This window comes from Cololabis saira, chromosome 22, assembly GCF_033807715.1.
Source record: "Cololabis saira isolate AMF1-May2022 chromosome 22, fColSai1.1, whole genome shotgun sequence".
NCBI lineage: Eukaryota > Metazoa > Chordata > Actinopteri > Beloniformes > Belonidae > Cololabis > Cololabis saira.
The window spans coordinates 15,999,931-16,024,920 of record NC_084608.1 but is presented as its reverse complement, the minus strand read 5'-3'; the positions used below and the strand labels follow the sequence as shown (position 1 = coordinate 16,024,920).

The window sequence follows — 24,990 nt, the reverse complement described above, 5'->3', positions numbered from 1 at the left end:
GGCCCCAGACTGTGGAGATATGGGATTGCCACCGGTTGCAGAATCTCATCTTGATATCTTTCCGCATTGAGATCGCCTCCAATGATGCACGTGTTGCAGAGACAGCGCAAGAGTCAATATTAACAGCAAAATAAGCTGTTCGGCAATGGCAGAGAAGATTTTTCATGGGTGCAACCCACCTACTCAGCTCTGCTGCTCAACCCAAACCCAAGCATGTTCCTTACAAATGTGCCATCATTTTAAAGGGAAATAAACAGGTTTTTCAACGGTTATTGCCAAGAAGTATTGTTACAACAAAGAAATAATCCACCAAACACAAATTTCCTTATATATATATATATATACTATTGAGGTTTACACCACTCGAATCTAAGGATATTCAGTATGGAAAGGAAATATTTCGTAGCATATTTAGTTAATTTTACACTTCAAATGTAACCTAAAATAAAATAATGTGTGTGTATAAATAAATATATATATATATGTGTATAAATAAATATATATATATATATATATATATATATATATATATATATATATATATATATATATATATATATATATATATATATATATATATACTGTATATATATATATAAATTGTGTCCATCCGCCACTGTTGATGGAGTTAAAGATCTATTAAGGCACATGTTGGGATTTTGTCTTGTCCTCTGGGGTTCTTTGCTCTCTTATGAAAGGAGTAATCCAGACCATAATATCTCTCTCCTTGACTCCTAAGCCCATTGAAAATACTCCAATTATGGCTCATTATCCCAGTGAGAGCAGATGACGTTAAAGGAGTAGCACCGTGAACAATGTGTTATCATAATGAGAGGAGATAAGAGCAGATAATAGAGGACTGCGCCATAAGCTTTTGCTGTGTGGCTGTTTAGGAGACAATATTGTTCCTTGTGATTTTGAGGCAGGTTGGGGAGATTTCATCTTCAGCAGAAATGTGATGTTATTATTATTTGTCTAGTTTCCTTTATTTCCCACTGTGGATGTAGGCAAAAGTTAAGTAGATGTTTTGCTCTGCTTTGTCGGCTCTCTTTGCTGCACAGTATCAGTCATGTACTGTGAATGAAGCGTTTTGTGCCTACTTCATCATGCTGCCACATGTGGCGTCCTGTGTGGCTGGAACCCCCTCCCTCCCACAGGCATCTCATACACCCGGCGCTGCAGTGAACGATGGGTGCGCGCATGCACCAGTGCACCCGGTAATGCATTGCCACAAAGATCAAGAAAGGTCCCGTCTGAGGGCTTCATTCAATGCTGCAGTGCTTTGAGGGGGAAATAGGCTGCACTGGTGGCTGATTTACACAATCAACACAAAAGGGATTGGCTTTTTTTTTCCCTCACTTTTTTTTGTTCTTTCTCCATTTCCTCCTTCTCTCTCTCCGTGCAGCTTTCCCCATCTGTGGAGCCCTGCTCCACAGAGTAAAACAGTCCCGGCATATTTTTAGCAGTATTCTAAACTCCTTGAAAAGTTGTATTCAGCATGCCACATTTCTGAGCTCCCCAGAGCTCCTGTCAGAGGCAGCTAACACAGACAGATGGACTTGTATTTCAGTACATGAGTGCAAATTCTACACCTTATGATGGGATAGTTGTTGAGATGCATCTTCAGTAACTTTACATAGATATTCATGTTTGTCTATGAATATCCATGGAAAATCTCTGCCTTTACACTGAAGTTAGACGCCATCACCACGGTGTATAGCTGGGCTCCAAACAATGGTGTCCAAGATGAGAAGAGAAATTTGTTGCTTTAAAAGGGACATCCCTTCAGCACATACAGATGCCTCCATCTAATGGTGTCACAAGGTTGTGATCATCTTGCACAGTGGATGCCGTCAGATCCGGTTGTCTAAGGACTGGAATGTACAGCACTTGCAGAGTGTCCAAACGTCAGCATCTGTTCGGGTACACAACCAGCTACATTGTGAACTGTGCACGTCCATCAGCAATGTACCATCAGCCTCCACTTAGGGGCAGAGTGTGAACTCAATTTAGAAAATACAACCGTAAAATATACAGCGAGGAAATTGTTGATTTGGAAGTTATGGTTTCCTAATTGAAACGTATTGTGCAAATAGAAACGTATAAAAGTCAAGAAACAAACTACAAAATTAATTACATTGCAAGAACAGAATTAATCCAAAAATGTTTTCTTTAGCGAGGGGGTGAATAAAGATAGTGAATATATTCATCTGAAAATGTGATTTTGAAATGAGCAGATGGAGACTGTATGAGTTTTTGCTTTGACTCCCAGAGAAGTCAGACAAGAGTCAACAAGAGTAAGAGACTAATTTGAAATTCACAACTTTTCTTTATTGCTCTGAAGGATGGCAAAAAGAAAACAGTGTAAATTAAAATAACAACAAATGTATAACCAAAAAAGCCTCCAGATCGATCGTTCTCTGAATAAATGTATAATTTTCTCTGGAATTCTCACAACTGGTTTCCATGTCTGGATTGAGGTGTTGGAACTGGTGTTGTTGCGGTCGCGGCAGAGATGGCTGTTTGGACATTAAATCAATGCCGCTTGGACCGTGAAACCCCAACAGGATATGTAAATGCCCTCTTCGAGGCTTGACTGTATTACTGTTGAATAGGCTGTAAAATCTGACAACTCGTTGCCTGGAATTGCTCCATCTGATTAATGATGCACCAGAGCAGCAGCCTGCAGAGCTGCTAACCGCTCACTTGCCAGGAACTACCGCAACTAGCGGTCAACGGTATATTACACCTTGTTAACTGCAAGTATATTCCAACCCTTAATGTGTGACAAAAATGGTTATTCTCACGGAAATATAAAAATCCAAATGACTTCCTATCAAGACCATGTCAAACCTGTCCTTGCCAGATTTACCCAGTCACCTCGCAAATTCTCTCTGGTATCTCTCCCATTCACAACTGCCTGCACCAGTACAGAATGTACAGAACCATGACTCGCTTCAAAGCGTCCAAGAGCCACTACTCAAAACAAGCTAAACTTGGCTTCAGAATTGCTAATAACACCTTGGATTTGACCACAAACCTGACAGCAGTCATTCACTGGTGTTCCTACTCCGCTGCACACCATGTTGAATATTTTTTGTTGAGCTTATCAGGTTGTTATTCTACCTACTTCACATTCTTCATTTTTCTGATTGGTAGTTTCCCATTAAGTCAGTACGTTTGCATGCACTAACAGAAAGTCGAGTTGTTGCCTTAATCCGACCAATATCAAATTTTTAAAAGCCATTTATACACCTTAGTAGTCATAGTCGAATCCAACTGAAGCTCTGGAGATCGAGCTTTTAGTAGCATATAATGCGTCCTAATCCGAGTTATTTCAGCATGTAAACGCAACCTACTCTTAGCCGAGATAGTGACTGCCCTGGGACTCCCCTCTCTGGAAGAGACGACACCGCGAAAGCCAGAATATCAACATGGTAGGAGAAGAGGAAGACGAACAACAAAGAACTAACTGGAAGAACGCCAACGCAGAGTTGAATGCACCTCACTCAATAATCGATTGTCTTCTCGCGCATTTATACTTGGATTTCTCGGAAACTCCAGTTTAATCCTTAGCTAAGTTGTAGCCAATAACTCGATTTAGATGTGCATGTAACCGCACTGAGTGGTGTTTATTTGCCTCCTTGCAAATAAAGTTCAATTCAGAGGAACCAGGGAATTCTTTGTATTGAAGAGGACAAGAATTACGATGAACCAGCAGAGTTGGTGCGAGATTGGATCAACTAGTGGAATGTGCTACTACTGCTTTAACGTACCTTTTTTTTTTTATGAAGTGGCTTGCTTCATTCACTGTCAGCTGAAAAATATACCCCAGCAGATAGTTGGGTGAGTTGTAGGCTTTGCCCTTGTGCAACATTACGAGCTTCAGATTAGCATTGATAGATAACTCAGGTCGACTTTGTGCCAGCGTAACACACACACACAAAATAAAATAATTGTATTGTTAGTTATAATATCAATCATATCTACATGCTGTTACTTGGTATTTCACATTATTTCTTCCCAAAAAGATTGGTTTGGTATGTTTCGTACCGATGCAAACGGCAGTGAATGGCAGCGGTACCAGACCTATTTTTCACGCGAGAATTTTTCTGAAGTAAATGGGTATGGCTGGATGGGGTAAGGGAAAATTAATAACATGTTGTGCTGTCCAACAAAGAAATCCCTTTTTGGAAGGCCTATTCTGTTAACTTTTGAGAGTCTAGCTTTCCTGTATGGGCACTGAGCCCAGTTAATTCATTCCTGACAGCCTGGCAGTGGGCCCACAGTTAGCACACAATAGACTACAATAATGTAATGGGCCTTATCTGCTGCAGAGAGTGAATAGGGAGAATACTGTTGAACCAAATGGCCTGTAAATGCCGGTGATATTCAATTAAATGTAATCTTCTCTTTTTTTCATCCACGATCAGACTCCTGCTAAAGTGATTTAAAGGTTTATGATTGCTTTCTTCCTTATTGACTGAAAGGGCAGTTTGAAGGAGATGCACAGTCAATGGATGAGCGGTGTTTGCGGATCGAGCCACATTTATTCATATGCTTGCTTTTTGAATTAGATGCAACATACATACATGATGTGACAAATTGCACTACCAGAAAGAACAGACAGAGTGTGTAATAAGTATTATTAAAAAGCGTTATGTAATCAGCAGAATAACTGCTTTTATTTATTCATCCCTAAGGATCACCCTGATTTCTGTTGTAGTTGTCGACCACTCTTATCAGCCTCCAGCTACTATTGCACTTTCAGCAAAGCTATGCAAGATGCTCAATTAAGCCTTGCTGCTGCTGCTGCTGGCACGAATGTTCATTCAAGGAAATGTGCTGCTTCTCTCTCCTTCCTCTTTAGATCACTGAGCTCCACAACATCAAGAACATCACCCGGATGCCACGGGAGACAAAAAAGCATGCTGTTGCAATCATTTTCTGCGATGACACATCCAAGACATTTTCCTGTGAATCAGGTAAGCACCTTTTTACTTTACGCAAACTTTAAAGTAGCCCCTTTCAGGGAGACAGGAATCACTTCCACTTCTGATGACATGCATGTTTGCTGGAAATTCGCTTTTATAAAGTTTGGACAGAGGGGAAGAAGGATGACAAGCGAGTTGCCAAAAGAGAGAGAAATACTGTAGGGAGCACTGAAGAACGGGACTTTCGCCAAGTGATGCTTATTTGCTGCTATATTAAGAAGTTGGGAGGGGGGGGGTCACAATATCGATTTTCATGGTGCAGGTATGAAAACCGATATTGAGCATAATTTGCGGTGTGTTTCAACTCAATTATAGAGTGTAACAATAGAGATTGCTTCTCAAACGTGGACGGGAAGCTAAAGAGCTACAAGCCGGCCACATGTGGCTTGAGATGCAGCTGTCTGTAGCTGGGAGGTTGACGGCTATGTTAGATGGCTGCCCCTTGATCAGCTAAAACAGTGGTCCCCAACCTTTTCTGTACCGCGGACCGGTTTAATGTCTGACAATGTTTTCACGGCCCAATCTAAAGGAGTAGCTGATAAAAACTTAATAAAATGACAAGATCGGCATTAAAAACTGTGGTATACTGCTCTATAGTAATAATAAAATAAAATAATGGAAATTGTAAATTACCTTTTAATATGAGTATTTCTATAAATGTGTTTTTATGTTTGTTTTCTCATTAACGTTATTTAAAGCCAGGCTTTTATTTCATTTGTTATATATTAAGGAGACCGATATTTAGCGCTTTTATTTTGAAGGCGTCTCGCCGAGACCTCGTAAACATCCGGCGCTTCGGACTTTAAGGGTAAAAGTTTAACGGCAGTAGAAAGTGTGTCTGAAAGACTAAACTAGTGTCGGGAATGCTAAAGTGGAGCCTAACTGACACAAAACACACCTGCTGATAAGGATTGGTTTTCTTTGCAAATTTTATGCCGTATTTATGTCCAGCTTGAGTTTGGTTGCCATGGTTACTCACGTATTGTGGTTAACAGTAGCCGAGCGAGCAGCTGCGTCGGTCTGTATTTAAGTTAAATGAAACTTATATGAATGTAGAAAGACTAACTTTATTTTATTTTATTCCTTTATAGCTCTTACGTTGTGTTTGCAGTGTATTTACATCCAAGGAATAAAAACATTGTGAACCATCAGTTTGAGAGTCATCCATCATCAGTCGGGGCTACAGAAATGATTTTTTCTTTCTGTGCGGCCCGGTACCAAATGACCCACAGCCCGGTACCGGGCCGCGGCCCGGGGGTTGGGGACCACTGAGCTAATAGACTAAACAAAGAAGAAACATTTCAAGTCTTGCAAGTGAATATGTGGATAGTTGTGTACACAGAGTGGAAATATTTGATAATATTGAAGCGGTGAACTCCTTTCCTTAACTAAATTTCCCATGAGCCCTTGCTTTCCCACGCTTTCTCTTGGATCTTTCCACTCAGCATCCATGGGTGTTTGATCAACTCGTGTCCACTGGTGTCTCTTAAAACCTCATTGCCTGGGACGACCTTATATGTTTACCTTTAACTTCCCAGTATGTGTTGTGGGTGTTCCTGTTATGACCTCTTATGGAAGAAATATAAAATTTTTATTCTTTCTAAATTTTCTTATTTTAGGGATTTTTAAAGCATCCTACAGTGGTGCCTGTTTGTGAAACAAATCATTTTCTACATTTCTGTGTAAATATGACCTTCAACATTATCCAGATATTTTTTTTGAGTAAATGTTGATCTGCGCTACACATCAGTTTGGAGGAATTTTAGTCTTCTGCTGTGCAGTCAGGAAATTGATGGTTTTTGTGCATTTTTGTTTTTAAGCATTTTTTGGGATGAATGTGCCCCACTTTTTCCTGAATTCATGCACAGATGTAACCTAGAAATCTAGACGTACTGGTACCAAATTTAAATTTGCTTTGCAGGTACGCCTAGCTACCATCCGTTGGAGCTCATTAAGTATGCCCAAAAGTCATGGGTAGCCAATCAAATCTGTCTATCCTTGTAGAGAGAGTGGGTTTAATACGATGACAAGAGAGTGGCGATGTAATCTGGATGTAAACAGTGTAGATGGCTGCAGCTGAGGCGTAGCGCTCGGCTTTGGCATCAACAGTTGAAGATTCAGACTTTTTCTTTAAAGATTTAACGGAAAACTGAAAACCATTCCTTCGTAAAGTAGATGTGAGCTGTTTTTCTGACAGGCAATAGCAAAAGTTTAATTACCAGTTAAATGGGACTACGTGAAAACCCACTGGTGGTTGTCTCTCCATTGAGCGCCCTATTGGAGGTTCAAGTGAAAGAAGTGAACAAGCTTGGACTTTTTGCGCTGCAACTTGCCATCCACAATGAGAGTGGGATTAAAAGTGCACAATGCCATCTGATCTTCAGTAGTCCTGAGTCCTGTCTTTTGCAGAAGAAATGTTGAGACATGTTGGCCGTCCAAGTTTTCCCTGACAATCTCTTAAGGACTGTGGTGGATGAGGCCCATCTCATTTACAAATGGGAAGAGGCATCTGGTAAACTTGCTCTAACAATAAATTAAGCTATTCTGGATGTAATCCGAACTTCGAACTAGATGTGGATCTGATGTATCAGCCTAGCATTTTCTTTTAGAGGTCACTGCTGGAGCTCAGTATTCATTGTTTCATTAAGCAAGGACCAGCGGGGTCACGCCAAACAAACAGTGATGTTTCACATATGGATCAAAGTTTTGATGGATAAATGCACTGTTTTCCTCCATTTATGAATAGAAAAACACAAAACAATATTATGACAACAAAAGAAATCTCTTTTTAAGCCTCCTTTGTCCACAAAAGATTTTTCCATCAGCCTTTTGCATATTCATGGGTGCAGACAATACACAAGTTCTGAGAACATTGACTTTCTCCTTGCAGTTTCTCACCCACTTCACTGTTTTCATTGTTCATTTCAGTGATTCAAGAACATGAATATTTTCCAGTTACAGATAGGCCTCTGTTTGATTAAATATTGCCCAAAGTTTGTTAATGAATTTAGAGATTATAACACTCATTGATATTGGAGTGTTTTTTGTTAATTAATCGTAATGCTGCAACTAATGATTATTTTTGTCGATTAATCTGTTGATTTTTTATTTTTATTTAATTCGTTTTTAACTAGGATTATTTCATCTGTTGTGCTCTGGGAAATGACAGCTGATCACCACAGCTCACATATACAGACTGGGCAGGCACATTTGATCCCCACCTGTTTGCCTTGTTACTAGTCTTGAGGAACCTACATGTAAACTATGCTGCTCTTCCTATAGAGCATTACAACATCAAATACACATTCCCCTCCGCGTGGTAAAAACCTGTTTGTCTACAACATTAAACTTGTTTTATAAAAATGGGTCCATGCTTAAAAAAATGAATTTTCCTAGATGATCATGTCAATTAATTATTGCTGCCCTAATTGAATGTGCAGGAAGGTAACAGCGGGATGGGTTATTAAAATACAGAGCAGTATGCAAAGATGTATAATTACGTAGATATTGTAACAACAACAGAGCACCCATTTGAATGCCAGGGACTATAATTAAAAGCTTACAGAGGTCCACATACTCCCGACCTTTACAATATCCCCAATAATATTTAATAGTATTTTGACTTGCCTTCGCCTTTTTACCTTTAAGACTTGAGTGAAACTCATGATCTGTTAGTGCTTGTGAGGCGTGCACAAACTTTCAAGCATCGCTGTGAGTCTGGTATGGAAATTATCACTGTCTTTTTAAAAATATTTTTTTATTAAAGATGTTATGTGATTGAAGTAATATGGTACAAATGTATTGCAGCGCTGATGATGCCAGCTGGCTCAGATCGCAACGATCGTTCACTTATATAAGGTTCTAATCTGGCACGCTGCCTTCACACTACCGCGCAATGATACTGAACCTGGCAACCGGATAGCAATCTGCTGTCTTATCTAAAGACGTTTCTTCACATATGAACAGCCGATCTGAAGTGAGGCATGTTTTGTAGGTGTAAAACAAAAAATATTACAATCAGAATTTATGAAGTTATCCTGATGTTTATATTTTAAACTATCAGCCAAAGCAGTTCGACGTGTGCAGTCGATGCAAGACAAAATGGGATCAAGAAAAGATCAGACATTTTTGACAGCCGCGGGTGCCACTGTCAGATATCTGAAGGTTAACTTATAACTACTGTCAAAAATGTTACACGGGAGTAATTTCATCTGACAAATGAATATATAATCAGGAACACATATTGTATTTATCTGTATAAGGACTGCAGCTGCTGAAATGGTGAAGACTAAAGGCCACTGACTCGATTCCCTCTCTTAAGATAATACAGTCCACGCTTTTCCTTCGTACACCTACACATGCACACGCACGGACATCATCCGGCTGCATCTCATCATGCATGGCACGTAATGTAGTCGGGGCCTGCTGATGAAGTGTTTGTCTAGCTGATTCTTTTCTCGGTGCCCTTAAAAAGTCTGGGAGTTTCGAGGCTCTTAAAGGCCAAAGCAAGTGGAATCTTGGGAAGCACGATGCTGAAGATGCTTTCTTTCTGCTGTCTCTTGTGTGTCAATGAAGTGTTTCGGGTATCGGCAGACATTTCCTGAACCCCTCGTTCCCATCTGCCAAACAGATTGTCTTCTAACGCTGACATTTAAATAAAACGCTCAGAGTGTAAAGTTAGAACACCTCTCCACGGACATTAAACAAGCATGTGATGAGTTTGGCTAAGAGACCCGTTACCGTGGTAGTCCAGCCTCACTTGCACATGCCTCTCTGCACATTGGTGACCATAGTTACATGGCCCAGAGTTCCCCGAGGGGCAGGGAGCTTCACAGAAAGGAAGCTTCACAAAGATAAACAACTCTGGTGTTTGCCTCATTTCACGCTTCAGAGACTTTCACCAAAAGCTCACATAAGACAATAGGAAATCTTCAGCGCTGTAAACACATTTTTTTTTTTTATTTCTCTGACTCAACAGGAAAGAAAATTGCTATTCTGAAATAAGAAACAGCTACATAGACCTCCAGGTCCGATTCACAAAATCATTCCTCTCCACTTGGCCTCCAATTAGGGAAAAAAGATCTGCCTGGCGGTGAATATCCTCCTTTGTTCTTGTGTCACCTCCCATGGAGCAGAGGAAACCTCCCCACACATCACACCCTCACACCCAGTCTGCTGCTTTAAGAACAATCTATGGCTTGGCTTCTTGAGTATACTTCTATATACATTTCTCCAAACGTCTCTATAAGACCAATAACTATTTTTTGTCAATATGAAACCATCATAATAGTGGGTGAGAATTTATGAACAATTTATGTCAACCTCTTTCTAACTCCTGGTACCAGATGCAGATGACAGGAAATATGATAGGAATAGGAATAGGATAGGAAATATTTCATAGCATATTTAGTTATTTTACACTTCAGATGTAACCTCACATGTATTTCTTTATCTTGAAACCACATTTTTCTCAAATGCGTACATGTTTTGTACATACCTCAATATGATATAAATCTCAAAAATGGGCATAATGAGAAGGGGTTAAGTCTTCAAATTGGTTTTTGTGACATTAACCTTTGAATGCCTGAAATAATACACAGAAAATCCTCCTTTTTTAAAAGGCTTTATTATATATCACAATTAAAAACAACCCCAATTTTGTGTTCAACAGTTTTTAAATAATTACTTTTTTGTAGCATTAATACTTTATTGTAAGATTAATCGATTTTAAATCTAAATCGGATTTATTAATCAAGACAATGTTAAAAAAAGGAAAATGGGAAAATCGATTTTACTTTTTTTGCAGCTGGCTGCATTACAGACAGAGCTCGTCTAATCATCTTTGTTTGGTCAAGAAAATTGTAAATGTTGTCACTTTACTAAACTCAAGGAGGATTTACAGTATCTTTCAATTGCACTTCATTCCCAATAGGGAAATTTGTTTGCTATTTTTCTTTAAAAATAAAGATAAAATATTTGAAACAATTTATTCCATTGTCTTTTGTAGTTTTACCAAAAAAATCAAAATCGAAAATCGGGTTTTCAGAGAAAAAAATCGGGATTTTATTTTTATCCAAAATCGCCCAGCCCTACTTTATTGTATCATAAATAATTTATATTATTATAATTATTATTATTATTATTAGGATCAGAAGTCCATGTAACAAATATGATGCCTCCAGCATTTACAGGGTTAACCAGGACTTTGCATGAACTGCCAAGTCATTTCTTGCCCTTTTGTTCTCATTAGAAGAACTTAAACTGCGAACACTGACAGGTGTGTCCTGTTGGCGGCTGTCAGCCAGACACTCGCCTCTCCCCACATGGCTGGCACACGCTCGGCCGCTGCAGACAGATGCGGTCCCGGAGGGACAACGCTTGCTGGCAGTTCAAGGGTTATGGTCGGGGTCGTGGCAATGGTCAAGACTAGTAAAGCAGACATCTCCAGTCATGATTGGTCTGAAGTCTTCTGACAGGAATCACAGGACAACTTTGCTAGTTACTGTTGCAGAAACAAAATGCAAGGTGTCACATGAATGTCAAACGCTGGCACGTAGTGTCGCGGTTTGATATTCTTGTGGGTGCAAACAACTTTTCGGTTCATTAACTTCGGGTCAACATTAATAATAGATTCATGCTATGTCACTGTTTCACAAACTGCTGTGAGACTGGACTCAAATAACCATCAACAGCTGGTCATCAGACAAAGAGGACGAGATGACCGGGAAGTATCACTGCTGTAATTCATCACCACTTCAAAAGTTAGCTTTTCTACTGCACTTTGGTTTTTCAAAATCTTAAAAAGAAAAGAAAAAAAAAAGCTTAAGCTCTGCTAGACACTGGCATTTTATTACTTTTTAAACCTTTAAAAATTCTTTATACTGAAGCTTGAAAGAATTGCTCAGCATTTTGGGAATAAGCTAATTTTCTTGTAAAGAGATAGTTGCAAAGACGAACAACACTCCACAGTCGGTAGAGATAAAGACTAAAAGCAGCGGGAAATGCCCGTCGTTGTTCTGTCCAAAAGTATTAAAAGATAGCAGTAAAACTCCATTAAACTAATAAGATAAGTGTTCAGTGTTTTAACCTTCGGAGAAGCTGTTTGCACTCCTAAACCAAGCTGGTGGTAGCTTCATATCCAGCAAGGAAACATGAACTTCAGTGTGTGGAGTACTCCAGATGGTACGATCAATAATGTGTCCAGTGTTGGGGCTGTTTGATGATGGACATGCCTCACCGCTGTTGGGCTGTGTGCAGAGCTGGATGCTGAGGAATGGTGCAAGCTGCTGTGCCTGGAGTGCCTGGGCAGCCGTCTCAACGACATCAGCCTGGGAGAGCCGGACCTGTTAGCAGCGGGGGTGCAGCGGGAGCAGAACGGTGAGTGCCCAATTAGTCCCTGCTAACACAGACAGCCATTCAGGGTCAATCTCGCTCACTCAGCCCACCGCCACGCAGTTAGCTGTTGCAGTCAGGGGCTGTATGTGTTAAAGCAACTGAGACCTAAAAGGGTCAGGGGAGTGGAACAGCCACTGTCCAATTAGGCCTGGCTAATAAGAGCCATTTTTGTCAATATTTGATTTCAAGTCCCCTGTTAGAGTGTTCTAGTTACGATTTCACACTATGGTTCGGCGTCAGACTTCAGAGGCGTGTATGTGTGTGTAAGTCGAAAGAAACCTCTGTGTGTGTATGTGTGTGTGTGTGTGTGTGTGTGTGTAAGCACAGGTCACAGGCTGTGGCTGGGGCACTGTTCCAGGCCTAATGAGAAGTGCTGTGCATCACTGGCCTCCCTCATAATGAAGCTTGTCATGGAGATGGATGAGATTATGGCTCCCAAAGCCATGTGAAATAAATGTGCCCCGCCACATATTCCACTCACAGGAAATGGGAATGGAAAGCAGAGGAGATGACCGGACTCTGCTGTCACACAGAAACTCATTCTCTGCATAATTTGTAAACTTGTGGAGGAAATCGAAAAGGCAACAGGCAAGAAAGGAGCAGTTTAAATGAGTAAAAGGCCGAGTAATTGAACAGAATCTGCTCTCATTTCAGCCCATTTCATTTCAGTGCGGTTGTAAAGTGAAATTGTGTTCTTCAACATAACTTGACCTGATATATTTAAGATATCAGTACGCAAAGTTTTGACTGCAAGGGGCTGAACCAATTGAAGCGGAACAAAACAATCCTCCTTTCCTTTGTGGATGAAATCCTGCTGTTCGTGCAGGACTTCACATGGATGTTCATACGAAGGTTGCAGCTGCATGCGACCGAGACCCACTGAACCAGTTCCTCTCTTCTGCTTCTTTGAACATATTACACAAAAGGTTTGAGCCTGCACTTTCAATTATCAGCCCCTCCACAAACAGCAGGGGCTGATACTGTAATTAGATCACAGTTTATATTCACCGTTCCTGAGAATATTCTGTCATGACATTGCCGTTTTCTCTCCACTGCAGATACTGTATATGGATTTTTTTTCTTTGAATACATAATTGTCATTAGTTCAAATTAATGTTGATGACGGTGCACGCTCTGCATGTATTACTGTGTTGTTTGCTGCCCCGCCTCAGAGAGATGGGTTAAAGTGAACAGAGATAGCTGGCTTCCAGTTTAGGACCCGTGTTTCCCAACTCTGGTCCTCGGGGCAGACGGTCCTGCATGTTTTAGATGCAACCCTGCCTCAGCACACCGTGATACAAGGAGCTGTGTCATCAACAGAGCTGTGCAGACCTTGGTGAAAAGCTAATGAGTACCATTAATTAGAGTCAGGTGTGATGATGCAGGGAAACGTCTAAAACACGCAGGACGGCGTGCCCCGAGGACCAAGGTCAGGAAACACTGGTTTAGGGGAAGCCAGGCTCGAACCACTGCTGAAGTCAGGTGAAAAGCATGTTCCAGGCTTCCGTCCTCACAAAGGGAAGTCAGATGTCTCCTCACCATTCCTCCCACAGTCAATTTCATAGATTAACATAGCAGAGACGGATAAATAATTTATGACTTAATTAAAATGCATGTTGGCATGCAGTACCATTTTGAGATTAGAACAAAGCTACACCTTTTTAATGTACTGTACTCTTTTCCCCCCGTCTTATGAATGTGACCTAAATATTTTTATTACAATTACGTGATTATTTCATCTCTTTGGCATTGTTGTTTCTGGCTGTAGTATAATTAACTGTTAGATTTATCAACACATTTCAAACACAGCTATTGGATTGGATTTTAGTCATTTCTAGTGTTTAGTTAACAATGAAAAAACACAAAGAGAAGACGGAGGGAAAAAAATCCTTCTTCTTCGTGAAATATAAAAGCACCAATAAATACAGTTGGTATTACTGTATAAAGACCTCTGCATCCAAAGGATTTAGTAAAATGGATGGGGTCTACAGAGATAAAGTTAGCACAAAGTCACGTGTTTGCAGATAAGTGCCCATATAAAAGTTTTGTTTAACAGAAAATAAAGTAGTTTGTCATCATACATCATCATACATCTTCCTTCAATTAGCCACGGAGCTACGTTTGCTTTACTAGTCTGAGTCGATCCACAAAGTGAGGATAGTTGCAGTTCCCCGACTGACCACTGGGGGGTTGGCTCCAAAAGTGGACGAATCTCCACTCACCTTTTACATATTTACGGCATGCTACAAAAACAAATAAATTAAAAACTGTTTCTGTTTCCATACCTTGATTTCACATCCCTGACAACTAAATGGAGGATGAATATTTATGTACGTCATCAGATAAACTTATATAAAGCCATAAATCTGTTAATAACCACAGGGGTGTGGTCTTTCGATTGGCTGGCTGTAGCTAATGGCACTGAATCTCCGTAGGACTCTTTTGACTTAGTGTCTGAGCTGCGAATAAAGAGTCAACAGAGCCCAGTCATCCTCGTTTTAAAGATAATATGACTTGTTGTGGTGTAAGCTGTTTTGAGTTGGCCCAGAAGGGTTTTGGGAGGTTTGGCACAGCTTAGCAAAGCAGCCTTCTTTACCCCTAGTTGAAGGCTGCTCGCCGGGGCAAACCCAGAGGACGCCAGCTGGACTTCCTCCAGCTTATCAGCTTCCACCTCTTGCAGCAGTTGGGTCCTCTGGTCGAGTGATTTCACAGCGACTTTGTCTTGACATCTGAAATGAGAGTTCTGAGACAGATTTGATCAGAACAAATGTCAAGTGACATTAGTTAGCATCATAGGCTCCCAGGCCTGCTTGGTCTGCCCATTTACCCATTTATTAAATTAATTGGGAACTTTAAGTAAAGAAGACTTCAAATTAAATTTCATGAAGACAAAACGACTGATTTTGGCATCTAGACTCTGATTTAATAATTTCCCACTCATTAGGCATACACAGAGATGGGTGTTCTCAACATAAATTAACCCTCCTACACAGAAGGGGAACCTACATGTGGAAGCTGAGAGCAGGTGAGACTTTAAGAGCAGTAACAAGCTTGGTGGGTGAGACATCAGAGGGCATCTTAGAGACGAGTAGCTCATGTTCCTTAAATAGATCTATGAACAAGATGGAGTAACTGGAATGAACGTGCATAAAGCGCTGCTCAGGATATCTGCCTGAACCAGCTCCCAGGGGTCACCTCATTAATGTATTTGTGCTGAACTTGTGAAATATGCTCTATAACATCTGGAAATCCAAGTCTGGAAATGTATCCGTGAGAGAAAATCATTTTCTTTGGTTGCAAATGAAATAAACCTGCTGTTTTCCAGAGGATGTTCAAAGAAGTTCCTGCTCGGTTTCGGACCCCTTTCTAGGTCTTAAGTGTACTGTGAATTGTTTCAGAGCGATTCAACGTGTACCTCATGCCCACGCCCAACCTGGACATCTACGGGGAGTGCACCATGCAGATCACACATGAAAACATCTACCTGTGGGACATTCACAACGCTCGCCTCAAACTCGTCATGTGGCCCCTCAGCTCCCTGCGCCGATACGGTCGAGACTCCACCTGGTTCACCTTCGAGTCGGGAAGGTGCGTGCACGCATGTTCCACCACGTGTGTTTGTGTAATTGACGTGCTAGCAGACAGAAGGAGAACTTTTGTTTTGGAAAGTTTTGAACATGTCGTGCCAACTTCAACAAAGCTACTGTGAATATCCAAACCATCTCAGGGTATTTGCCGCTGAGCCCTTCTGGCGATGATGTGACAGGTCCCTCTGTGAATGCGTGTCTCGGTTTGTGTACTGTATCCACTTACGTGAGCGTGTGTAGTTTGACTTCAGTGGGCTGCTTATGTCAGTGTTCCTTCCTGTAACTGAACGTTCAGCCGTGCATCTTTGTAAATCGGCAATCTGAGAGAGAGTTATGATCAAAGTGTGTTTTTGTGTGTGTTCTTGGTGCAGGATGTGTGACACAGGAGAGGGTTTGTTCACGTTCCAAACACGGGAGGGGGAGATGATCTACCAGCGTGTACACTCGGCCACGCTCGCCATCGCCCAGCAGCATGAGAGGATGATGGAGGAGATGGAAAAGAGCTCCCAGGTACATCTGTCCGTTTTGGGTTATGTGTCTTATATCAACAGCCTTCGCTTGATATGACTGTTTTTTCATACCGCCGGCATTTTTAACAGTTAATAATAAGTGCAAATGTCAACATAGTATTGTTTGATGAATATTTTTTCAAGTCCTACAAAGCGTGCCTCAGTGTGGCATCTCCTGTGTCATTGAGATAAACAAGAATGATCAAACAAGAAAGGTGTCTGCGGAATTATTTTTAGAAGCGACTTAACAAAAAAGCAATAAATCATAAGTTTCACTCACATAGATGTTCACACAGATAGACGTGCATTTCTGTTCGGGTATTGCTGCCTCTAAATTGCTGTGTTGGACCTGGAGCTCTCTGACACCCCGCAGTCTTGGCCTCCGCTCCCTCCTTCCCTCACAACAGCCATCCATGCCTGCCTTCCTTCCTTCCTTCCTTCTCTCCGGTATCATTTGTATTCTTTATTTATGTAGGCCTGCCTAGCGTTTGATGAGCCTTGACCATATGCTCATGCTCCTGGATCCCACCATTTTGGGAACATTTCCAAAAGCAGCTAACCTCAGATACATAAATTCTGCAGATAGTTACACTCAGAATTCAGCACTTATGTTGCAAAGGAGGTGAAATAGCCTGTTTGTGACTAAGTACATTTTTTTCCCCACTTTTTTAACATAAAATATTACTATATTTAACATATTTAAAGCTCCAGATTTTAGATGGATGGAATAGTTTCACACTGCAAACATAAAATCATGAGCACCTCATTCGTTGGCAAAAAATAAATGAATAAATGACAGAATGAATCCTCATTCCATCTGTCAAACAAGACAGACGTCATTGAACATGCAATTTATGGTACTATTTATGCTTTTTTGTGCAGTGACAAATGACAGACCCTGAGTCAGAGAAGTGAGAGACACTGTGATCTTTTCTCCGTCTGATACAGATCCATTCCAGAGAGACGTTAACCAAGTCCATTTCCTTGCCACGAAGCGCCTACTGGCAGCACATCACGCGTCAAACCAGTGTGGGGGATCTCTACAGTTTCCAAGGTACAAGCACAGACTTGCTAATTATCAAACTCGCAGTGCTGCTATTTATTTTACCTGTTTATTTTAAGGAAAGGAGAAGCCGAGAGCGGCATGCCAGAGTGAGACAATATGTACACTGCTAATTAGGATGTAGAGCTGACACTTTACAAAACTTCCCAATACTAATGCAGTAGACACAGCTGAATTTACAGCCTAAATGTCTCAAATGCAAATTTAAGGCAGACATCAAGGTTCAGGTCTGATGCAACCAATTACCTTCAGAAGTCACTTAGTCGTTTAATTACATTTACTCCTCTGAAGATGCAATGTTATATGTTCACAGTATGTAACGTCTAATAATACTGATCAATTGCTGCACTGTCGTTTACAAACTGTCCACAATGCAGCAGCTTGCCTTCTGACAGGGAAAGAAACGGCGTGAGCACATCAACGCTTTGCTGGCAACCTTTCACGGCCTTCCTGTCCAGTTCAGGATCCAGTTTAAGATTTTATTGATTGTTTTTAAGAGTCTGAACAGTATGGCATCACCTTATTTATTGGCGCTTTTAAACTTTCATGGTCCTGTCAGCTCTGATATCAACCAATCATCTGCTCTTGACAGTTCCCACGTCCACACTGAAAAGCAGAGGCGGATTTTCTGCTGTTGCTGCCAAATTCTGGAACTGTATTCTTATTATATATACATACATATATAAATATGTATGTATCTATATATTACCCAGTTCAATTCAAGGCAAAATACTTTATTAATCCCCGAAGGGAAATTGATTTTCCAGTACAGCCCATCCCAGAGAACAAAAAACAAACAAACAACATAGGACACAGACAGGTGCCTGAGGCATTTCAGCCATGGGTCGGCTCTGCCCTTTCATTAGATAAGAAAAGGATGACGCTAGGAAAAAGGAGGGGAAAAAAGGCCTCACACTCTGTGACCTGTAGGAACACGGAGCGAGAAAAAAACCCCACCTCAGCACAAAGAGCAACATACCCAGACAACAACATGCAGGGGGCAGCCAAGGCGTTGAGGAGCGGGTGGTGTGGTCATAGTTTTGTGCGTGTGTGCGTGTGTGTGTGTGTGTAGTAAACCAGTGAACTCTGTTCCAGTTTATTTCAGCCGTAGTCCTTGATAGTGATGGAGTGTTATCAGCCGGCCTCGGAATAAGTTCTGGTTAAGCTCCACACGTGCCATGGTGACAGGGAGGGGGTAGCGGGGGCAGGGCATCTTGTCCATCCATTTATTTCTATTATTATTATTTATTTATTTCTACTAATTAACAACAAGGTGATTCAAATTGCTTTTATAAATAAACAAAAAGCATGATTTAAAATTTATCATAACATCCAGGGAAGATTTGAGATAAGCCAGCTGTGCCAAGGTCAGGCAGCCGGAAAAAAACCCAGTTTCCTTAACAATAACAAGTTGTTTTGGGTCAGGCCAACTCCAGTCATTTTCCATCTGCCTTAAAGCCTCTCTGGTACATCCTGGAGAATCCAAACAGCCAAATGTTTGGTCAATCTCCCCAAGGCTAGCTGGCAACTTCTCCAAGGTGTGATCCATCCCGCAGCTAGCCCGTGGTTCTGTTTGAGAATCGCATCCAGGTTGCGATTTTGCTGACCCAGCGTCTGAGTGTGAGTGTCCTTCGCCCGACATATCCATCACACACGCCATGCGGCCTTGAAAGAGCCAGAATAGCTGCTGACGTCTTCCAAATTTGTCGATATGCCAGCTAACCGCCAGTTCCAAAAAGTAGAAATCCTGTTATCAGAAATCCAATTATGTAGACATCTTCAACATCTTCGACCGACATTATGGAAAGACACACGATTCTCCACCTTTGCCAGGAGTCCATCTTGTATCCAGCCGCAAACATCCCGTCGGGGCAAGAGGGCTCCCCTCTGCCCTGTCTTCTTGTCGAGGAAATTTGGTCAATTGTGTTTAGACACCAGCTAATCAATTCCATGATTCAAAGATTTTCAGAGGATATGCAAAAAGAGGCTCCAAAGTAGATACAAGATAGACGGTAGCAGCAGGGCCTGATAGGGAGTAAGTGGGAGAGGAAAAGTGTCCGAGCAGGAAGAGAACATATTTTATTTATGTTTTATTTCATTTTAGAATTGACCCTTTGTCAAGCCCCGCCCCTGTTGCTAGGTGAGACAAACCTGTCATCTCTCCCGTCCACTTCCATTGTAAAAAACAGGGTTTTACATCACTTTATTTCTAATTCATATTCCAAAGAAAAACAACAGCAACTAAATAATAATAAAAAGGAATACTTTGGGTACTGTGTAGTGAGTTTAAAAAACAGAGGTTTTCCTTTGATAAGAAAGAAAGTTGGTAACTGAAGAGGTCCAAGTCTGCTGGAATTAGCAGATTTAGCTCTACAAAGACCAGCTAATCAGAAAACTGCATCAAGGACTTAGACCAGTAGAAAAATGGAGAACCAAACGGAAAACGATTTGGCCTGGTTTGTTTCTTCCCCATCGTCATGTGGAGTGCAGATCCCTGAGATGTAGGATGGATAAGTCTGTAGCACTGATATGAGACAGCAGGAGTATTGTGTTTTTCAAGATGAGGTTGCAGGAACAAGTAGACAAAAGACTTGACACAGCCCAACAGAAGTGGGGTAGGAGCGCTTCCAGAGCTTGTCGCCAACAGATGGAGTAATCCTGGACACATGACTGTGAAGGAGCACCTCTGCATGAGAGATGTTCAACTGTCGTCTCTGGGTTTCCATCCATCCTGTCTACTAAGAGTTGATGTGTGATATCTGCCAAAGCTGCATTTATCATCTTCAGTCCAGTTGTTGCCAAGCAACAAACACAATGCTCCAGTGAATTTGTGATGATGTCTGGAGAATTCAACCACTCCTATTATCCAAGTTTCCCAACCTAACCAAGAAGTTCATTTGACCTAATTTATTTAATTGCTTTATTTGATATATTCCCACGTAATTTACAAGGAAAACAATATCATTTTCCCTTTGAAGATGAGAAAAGTTACATTCATTTCGAATCAGTTCCATGCCCAGTTTATCAGTGTCCTTTTGGATATTTTTCACAGTTTATTTTCCAGAGATGCTGAATAGCCTCAGGAGAGGAAGAAAAAAAAAACAAGACTCCCCAAGAACATGGCTGCGCTGGGGCGGTTTTCTTTTGATGACTCAAAGCAGAGGGACAAACAGATAAACCTCTGATCTGAATTACATCATCAATTTTATTTGTGTGTGTGCGGCCGTGCTAGGAAACATATTCACGTTTATCTGTCTGCAGATGAGGGATGAAGATTCCCAATAAACAGCTCCCAAACCCAACATTTCTGTTATGTGTGCACTTTATCTTTCTTAGGAAAGAGTAAATGTGTGTGTGTTTGTGTGTGTGTGTGTTTTAATGTCTAGATGAAGACCAGAAGAAGAAAGGTGATTAGTGAGCTGATGCGATTATCCTCTGTCCATGGTATTAGTTGATTAGAAGACTTATCTGAGGATTATGGGCCTTTTGGCTTTCTCTGATAGAGCGAAACAGAAAGCCAGGCAAAGATGAAAGTCGCTCTGGCGTCATAATTTTTCTTTGAAAAGCCAGGGCTGTTTTTCTTCTATCATTTCATTCCTGTCTGATACGCTTAAAAACTAAATGTGTGTCCTCTTTTCCAAGCATCAACGTGATTTTACCTCATATACACTAAACGGAGAAGCTTCCAATTTGGGGGTCATTATTTATAGGCCCAGTCTCTGTAAAGTCTCCTTTTAAACTCTTTCTCTCCCTAATTCTGGAGAGCAGAGGAGCTCCTCCGTCATCCATCACCTTGGCGTCTCCTCTGGTCCTCCCACACTTTTTCCGTGTATCTGCCCTGTTCAGATCAACCCTCCACCTTCTCCTACTCATACGGATTCAGCGCGGCCATTACCGTCGCCTCCTTTCCCATGAATAAATTGAATGCATCAGTGTGTTTGAGGTCTCATCAGACAAGGAGGACAACAAGGTGATTCTAGGGGAGCGATGGGTGCTTAAGTCCTGTGTGACATGGGATGTTTGGACTGTGAAAGGCTTGTCGTGCATACACTTAAGAGGAAGGTGCTGCTGCCATCTTGGCCGCTAGCCATTCTCAGATGACCCCAGGCAGATACAGTGATCGCATTGATTACTAACTGACGAAGTCTTCACCTTGCGTGTGCACACAAGATGGACCTTAAGCACCCTCGGAATAGTGTATAATCAAGCATATCCGACATACTCCAAATCTGTTTAATAGAAATGTATTGCTAAAATATGCAAGACCTTCACTAAAACAGATGTCATCTGGACGGCAGCATATGTTGTTCCAAAATGATATGTATTATGCAGCACTAATGTTGCCCTCACAGATGTGCAGGGTAACAATGCCCCACGCGCTTATGTGCCCTCGTACTACCGCCGATGTCGGCTTCTCAGATGTACACCGGCAACAAACGCGATATGTTTGTGCTCCTGAGACACCTAGATTTCCAGGACAAGCTTCACAGTTTGATTAGTCAGGTCGCAGTACAGCTTTAACTTCATCTCAAGATTTGTTTTCATTCAGCTCAGACCCAAATAAGTCACAAGAATTTCTGGATTTTGTTTTTTCACGTTATTTTACAAAAGAGTTTGATCTTTTCTTTTGTATTGACATAAGATTCACTGACAATCCCGTGCTAATGAGTGGGGATGGTCCAGCATGTCTTGCATCATCACTTCATCTTGCTTGAGGTGCACTTCATTGTATCTTGCATGAGGGGTTGACACGTGAACTTCCTCTCATGTGGACAAAAATGTTGCGACACAGATCGGATTTGAAGCTGTGTTGTCAAATATTACGACTATTCAGTATTAAACTGATGAAATCCCCGATCTCGAGCCTACATTAACATCTATACCCCAGTCATGACCTGTTTCTAGTTTATTCTGTGAGTTTTGCAGGTGTTATATGTTCCAACAAATCAATGCAATCTTTGCATTTTAGCAATTTTCACAATATCCCAACCTTTTGGGAAGTACAGTTTTTATTGATCTAGTATCTATCAAGTACAAATTACTTTTGATAGCTGTATCTTTATGATATCTATTATTATTTTACTATGCTGTTTCGCTGCGGATGCTCGCACACGCTATAGTGTTGCTGTTACTGCTGACTCAGTATGTGGTTGAACTGAATGTTTTTAATTTAGTCATCTGTTTTTGGGAGTAAAGATTCATGTGCGATTCGTCCAGGTAAACCCTGTGACTTCTGGACATAACTTCAGTTTAACACATGCAAGATCAATCCGTCTTTAAATGCACATACCAATTTAGCCTCACGCAGCTGCAGGTTAGTTTCATTTTATCCGTTATAATGATATGTTTAGTTGCTGGAATAACAATTTGGATGTAAATGCAGGTAAGAAATCGGGTTTTTTGGACCATGATGGCTGGCTGTGCTTGCTCCTTGGCTGTATTGCCATACAGATGATGAATATCCAATCAGCACAGTCAATTTGCTGAGTCATGCTCGGGTTGCTTTCAAATACCCCACGGGTCCTGGGGAATAATTAAGGAGCACATTTCCATTTCCCTCTTGAGGTTTATTCACCTATTTGTTTATTTCCTGGCCGGAGTTAACGGGGGATCTGGCAACGGTGAAGCGGAGCTCAATTATTTTAATACATTTCACATCTGCTCTTTATGTAGCTGGAAGTGTCTACCATAACCTTTGTTTCCTACAACTGGAAATCAGGTTTTTTTTCCTGTTTTTTTGTTGTTTTTTTTAAGTCTGGATATTTGAATCCCTAGAAACTAAAGTACAGTATGTATGAAGGCAATCTACTTTCTGCTGCCTTCCACCTCTCCTCTCCTAATGTTATTCACTCTTCTGCATTTCTGTGGAACTGCTGTGTTCTCCAAGTTTGCTGATGCATTGAAATAAGTGCACTTTAAAGTTTTCGGGATGAAAAAGCAAAAGCGCCACGCCTGTCAGAAATGGTTCAATTACCAACTTTTGCATTGGAAGGAAAGAGGGACCAGAATGCTATTTTTTACCCATATTTTATGCATTTTTTTTTTTCAAAAAAAAAGAAGCTATATCAGAGGCAGTCCCTCTTTATCCTCCAGTGTGCTTTTTATTGTGCTCTACAGTTTAGTGCCGAAGCATTAGCAATTCTAATGAAGTGTGGTGCTGCACTGAGTTTGATCGGATGGGAGTGATACAAGAGGATTTTACCGAGCCGTGGTAGACATCAAAGGCAAAAGACAAGCTGATGTAAGAACAAGACAATAACACTTAATCTGCATCTGAACAGGCTGATTTTAACTGAACCAGCAAAGTGAAGCGTGTATCCTGGTTGTTTTGGTGTGTTGCTACTGGATGCAAAGTTTGAATTTATTACCTGAATCCAAATTTAGAAGAATGGATCCAGTCTTCCGGGTGCTCTGTACAGTTGTTTTATTGCTTCCTGCACATTGTTGCTCCTATCTTGCGTAATCTGGAGTTTGTGGTGCAGGCAGCCTCTGTGTCTCGGGCCACAGCTGTTACTGGGCTGCCATCTGGGCCGCTTCAGCGTGAGGACGGAAGGTGCAGACAGGTGTGCGTCAACATGCGCTTATGAGGCGCTGCTTGTGTATCAAGGTCCGCCTCTCCTCTCTGTCGGCGTTGCGTCCTCCTTGCCTGTCCTGTCTGCTCCGGCCCAGCAGCTGCCACCCCGGGCCAGATAGGATGACACGACCTTCCCTGGTAATGAAAAGGCACTGACAAATCACTGTCTGTTTCTCATGGGGAGACTGGAGGAGGAGGAATGCTGACACCGTCATCTCTTTCTCCCGCGCTCCATTTTTCTTTTTCTGTATGCGAGCGTCTCTATATTTGCATCTTGCTTCCAAAAGAGTGTGGCTCTCGTTCGGGGGTCTGGCACCACACTACAAGCGTTAGTGTTTATGACTGTGAAGATGATGAGATCTGCTTCACCTTCTCTGTCTGCGCTGGGCTCCCTGCCTTCTGCTTTTCTTTTTTTTTTGGGGGGGATCTAAATTGGCCTTGGTTGAGAAGAGGGATTGTCTTGGCAAAGATGTGAAAAGGATATGCCTGGTTGCACACCAGTCGTTTCAGCAATCTATTAAGCGCAACACAGAGGGAAAAGAAACCTTTTTTTTCCCTCCATACCACAGACTGAGCTGCATTTATACCTGGATCTAGAGACTTATGCTATTTATTCCCCCTGTATTTCAGGGGAAGGTGGAAAGGAAAGCGTAGCAGACAGAGGTGTGTATGTATGACTCACCTGTTATAGCAGATACTGTTTTGGTCTCATCCTCACACCCACATTGGCCCTCTCTGCACTTCCTCCCCCAAACTGTTCCTTTAGCTCACATGGGAAAATGCTTTTTCTCTGTTCGTCATTCTCAGCGTCCTTTATTTCACATTCGTCCTTTTATTTTTAACTAAACTTCTCTCCTTCTTACACAGC

The 24,990-nt window shown here is 41.4% G+C and overlaps 1 protein-coding gene across 2 annotated transcripts in view; it reads left to right on the top strand.

Moving 5' to 3' along the window:
- Window positions 1-24,990, top strand: part of dok6 (docking protein 6) — a 66,437-nt gene that overhangs the window by 36,606 nt on the left and 4,841 nt on the right. For both annotated transcript variants that reach the window (XR_009770816.1, XM_061713730.1), the window contains exons 3-7: window positions 4,871-4,985; window positions 12,252-12,371; window positions 15,788-15,977; window positions 16,348-16,486; window positions 17,434-17,539. Coding sequence is in view for 1 of the 2 variants with exons in the window: in XM_061713730.1 (XP_061569714.1) it covers window positions 4,871-4,985; window positions 12,252-12,371; window positions 15,788-15,977; window positions 16,348-16,486; window positions 17,434-17,539 (670 nt within the window). In the remaining variant the exon portion in view is untranslated. The remainder of the gene's footprint in view (window positions 1-4,870; window positions 4,986-12,251; window positions 12,372-15,787; window positions 15,978-16,347; window positions 16,487-17,433; window positions 17,540-24,990) is intronic.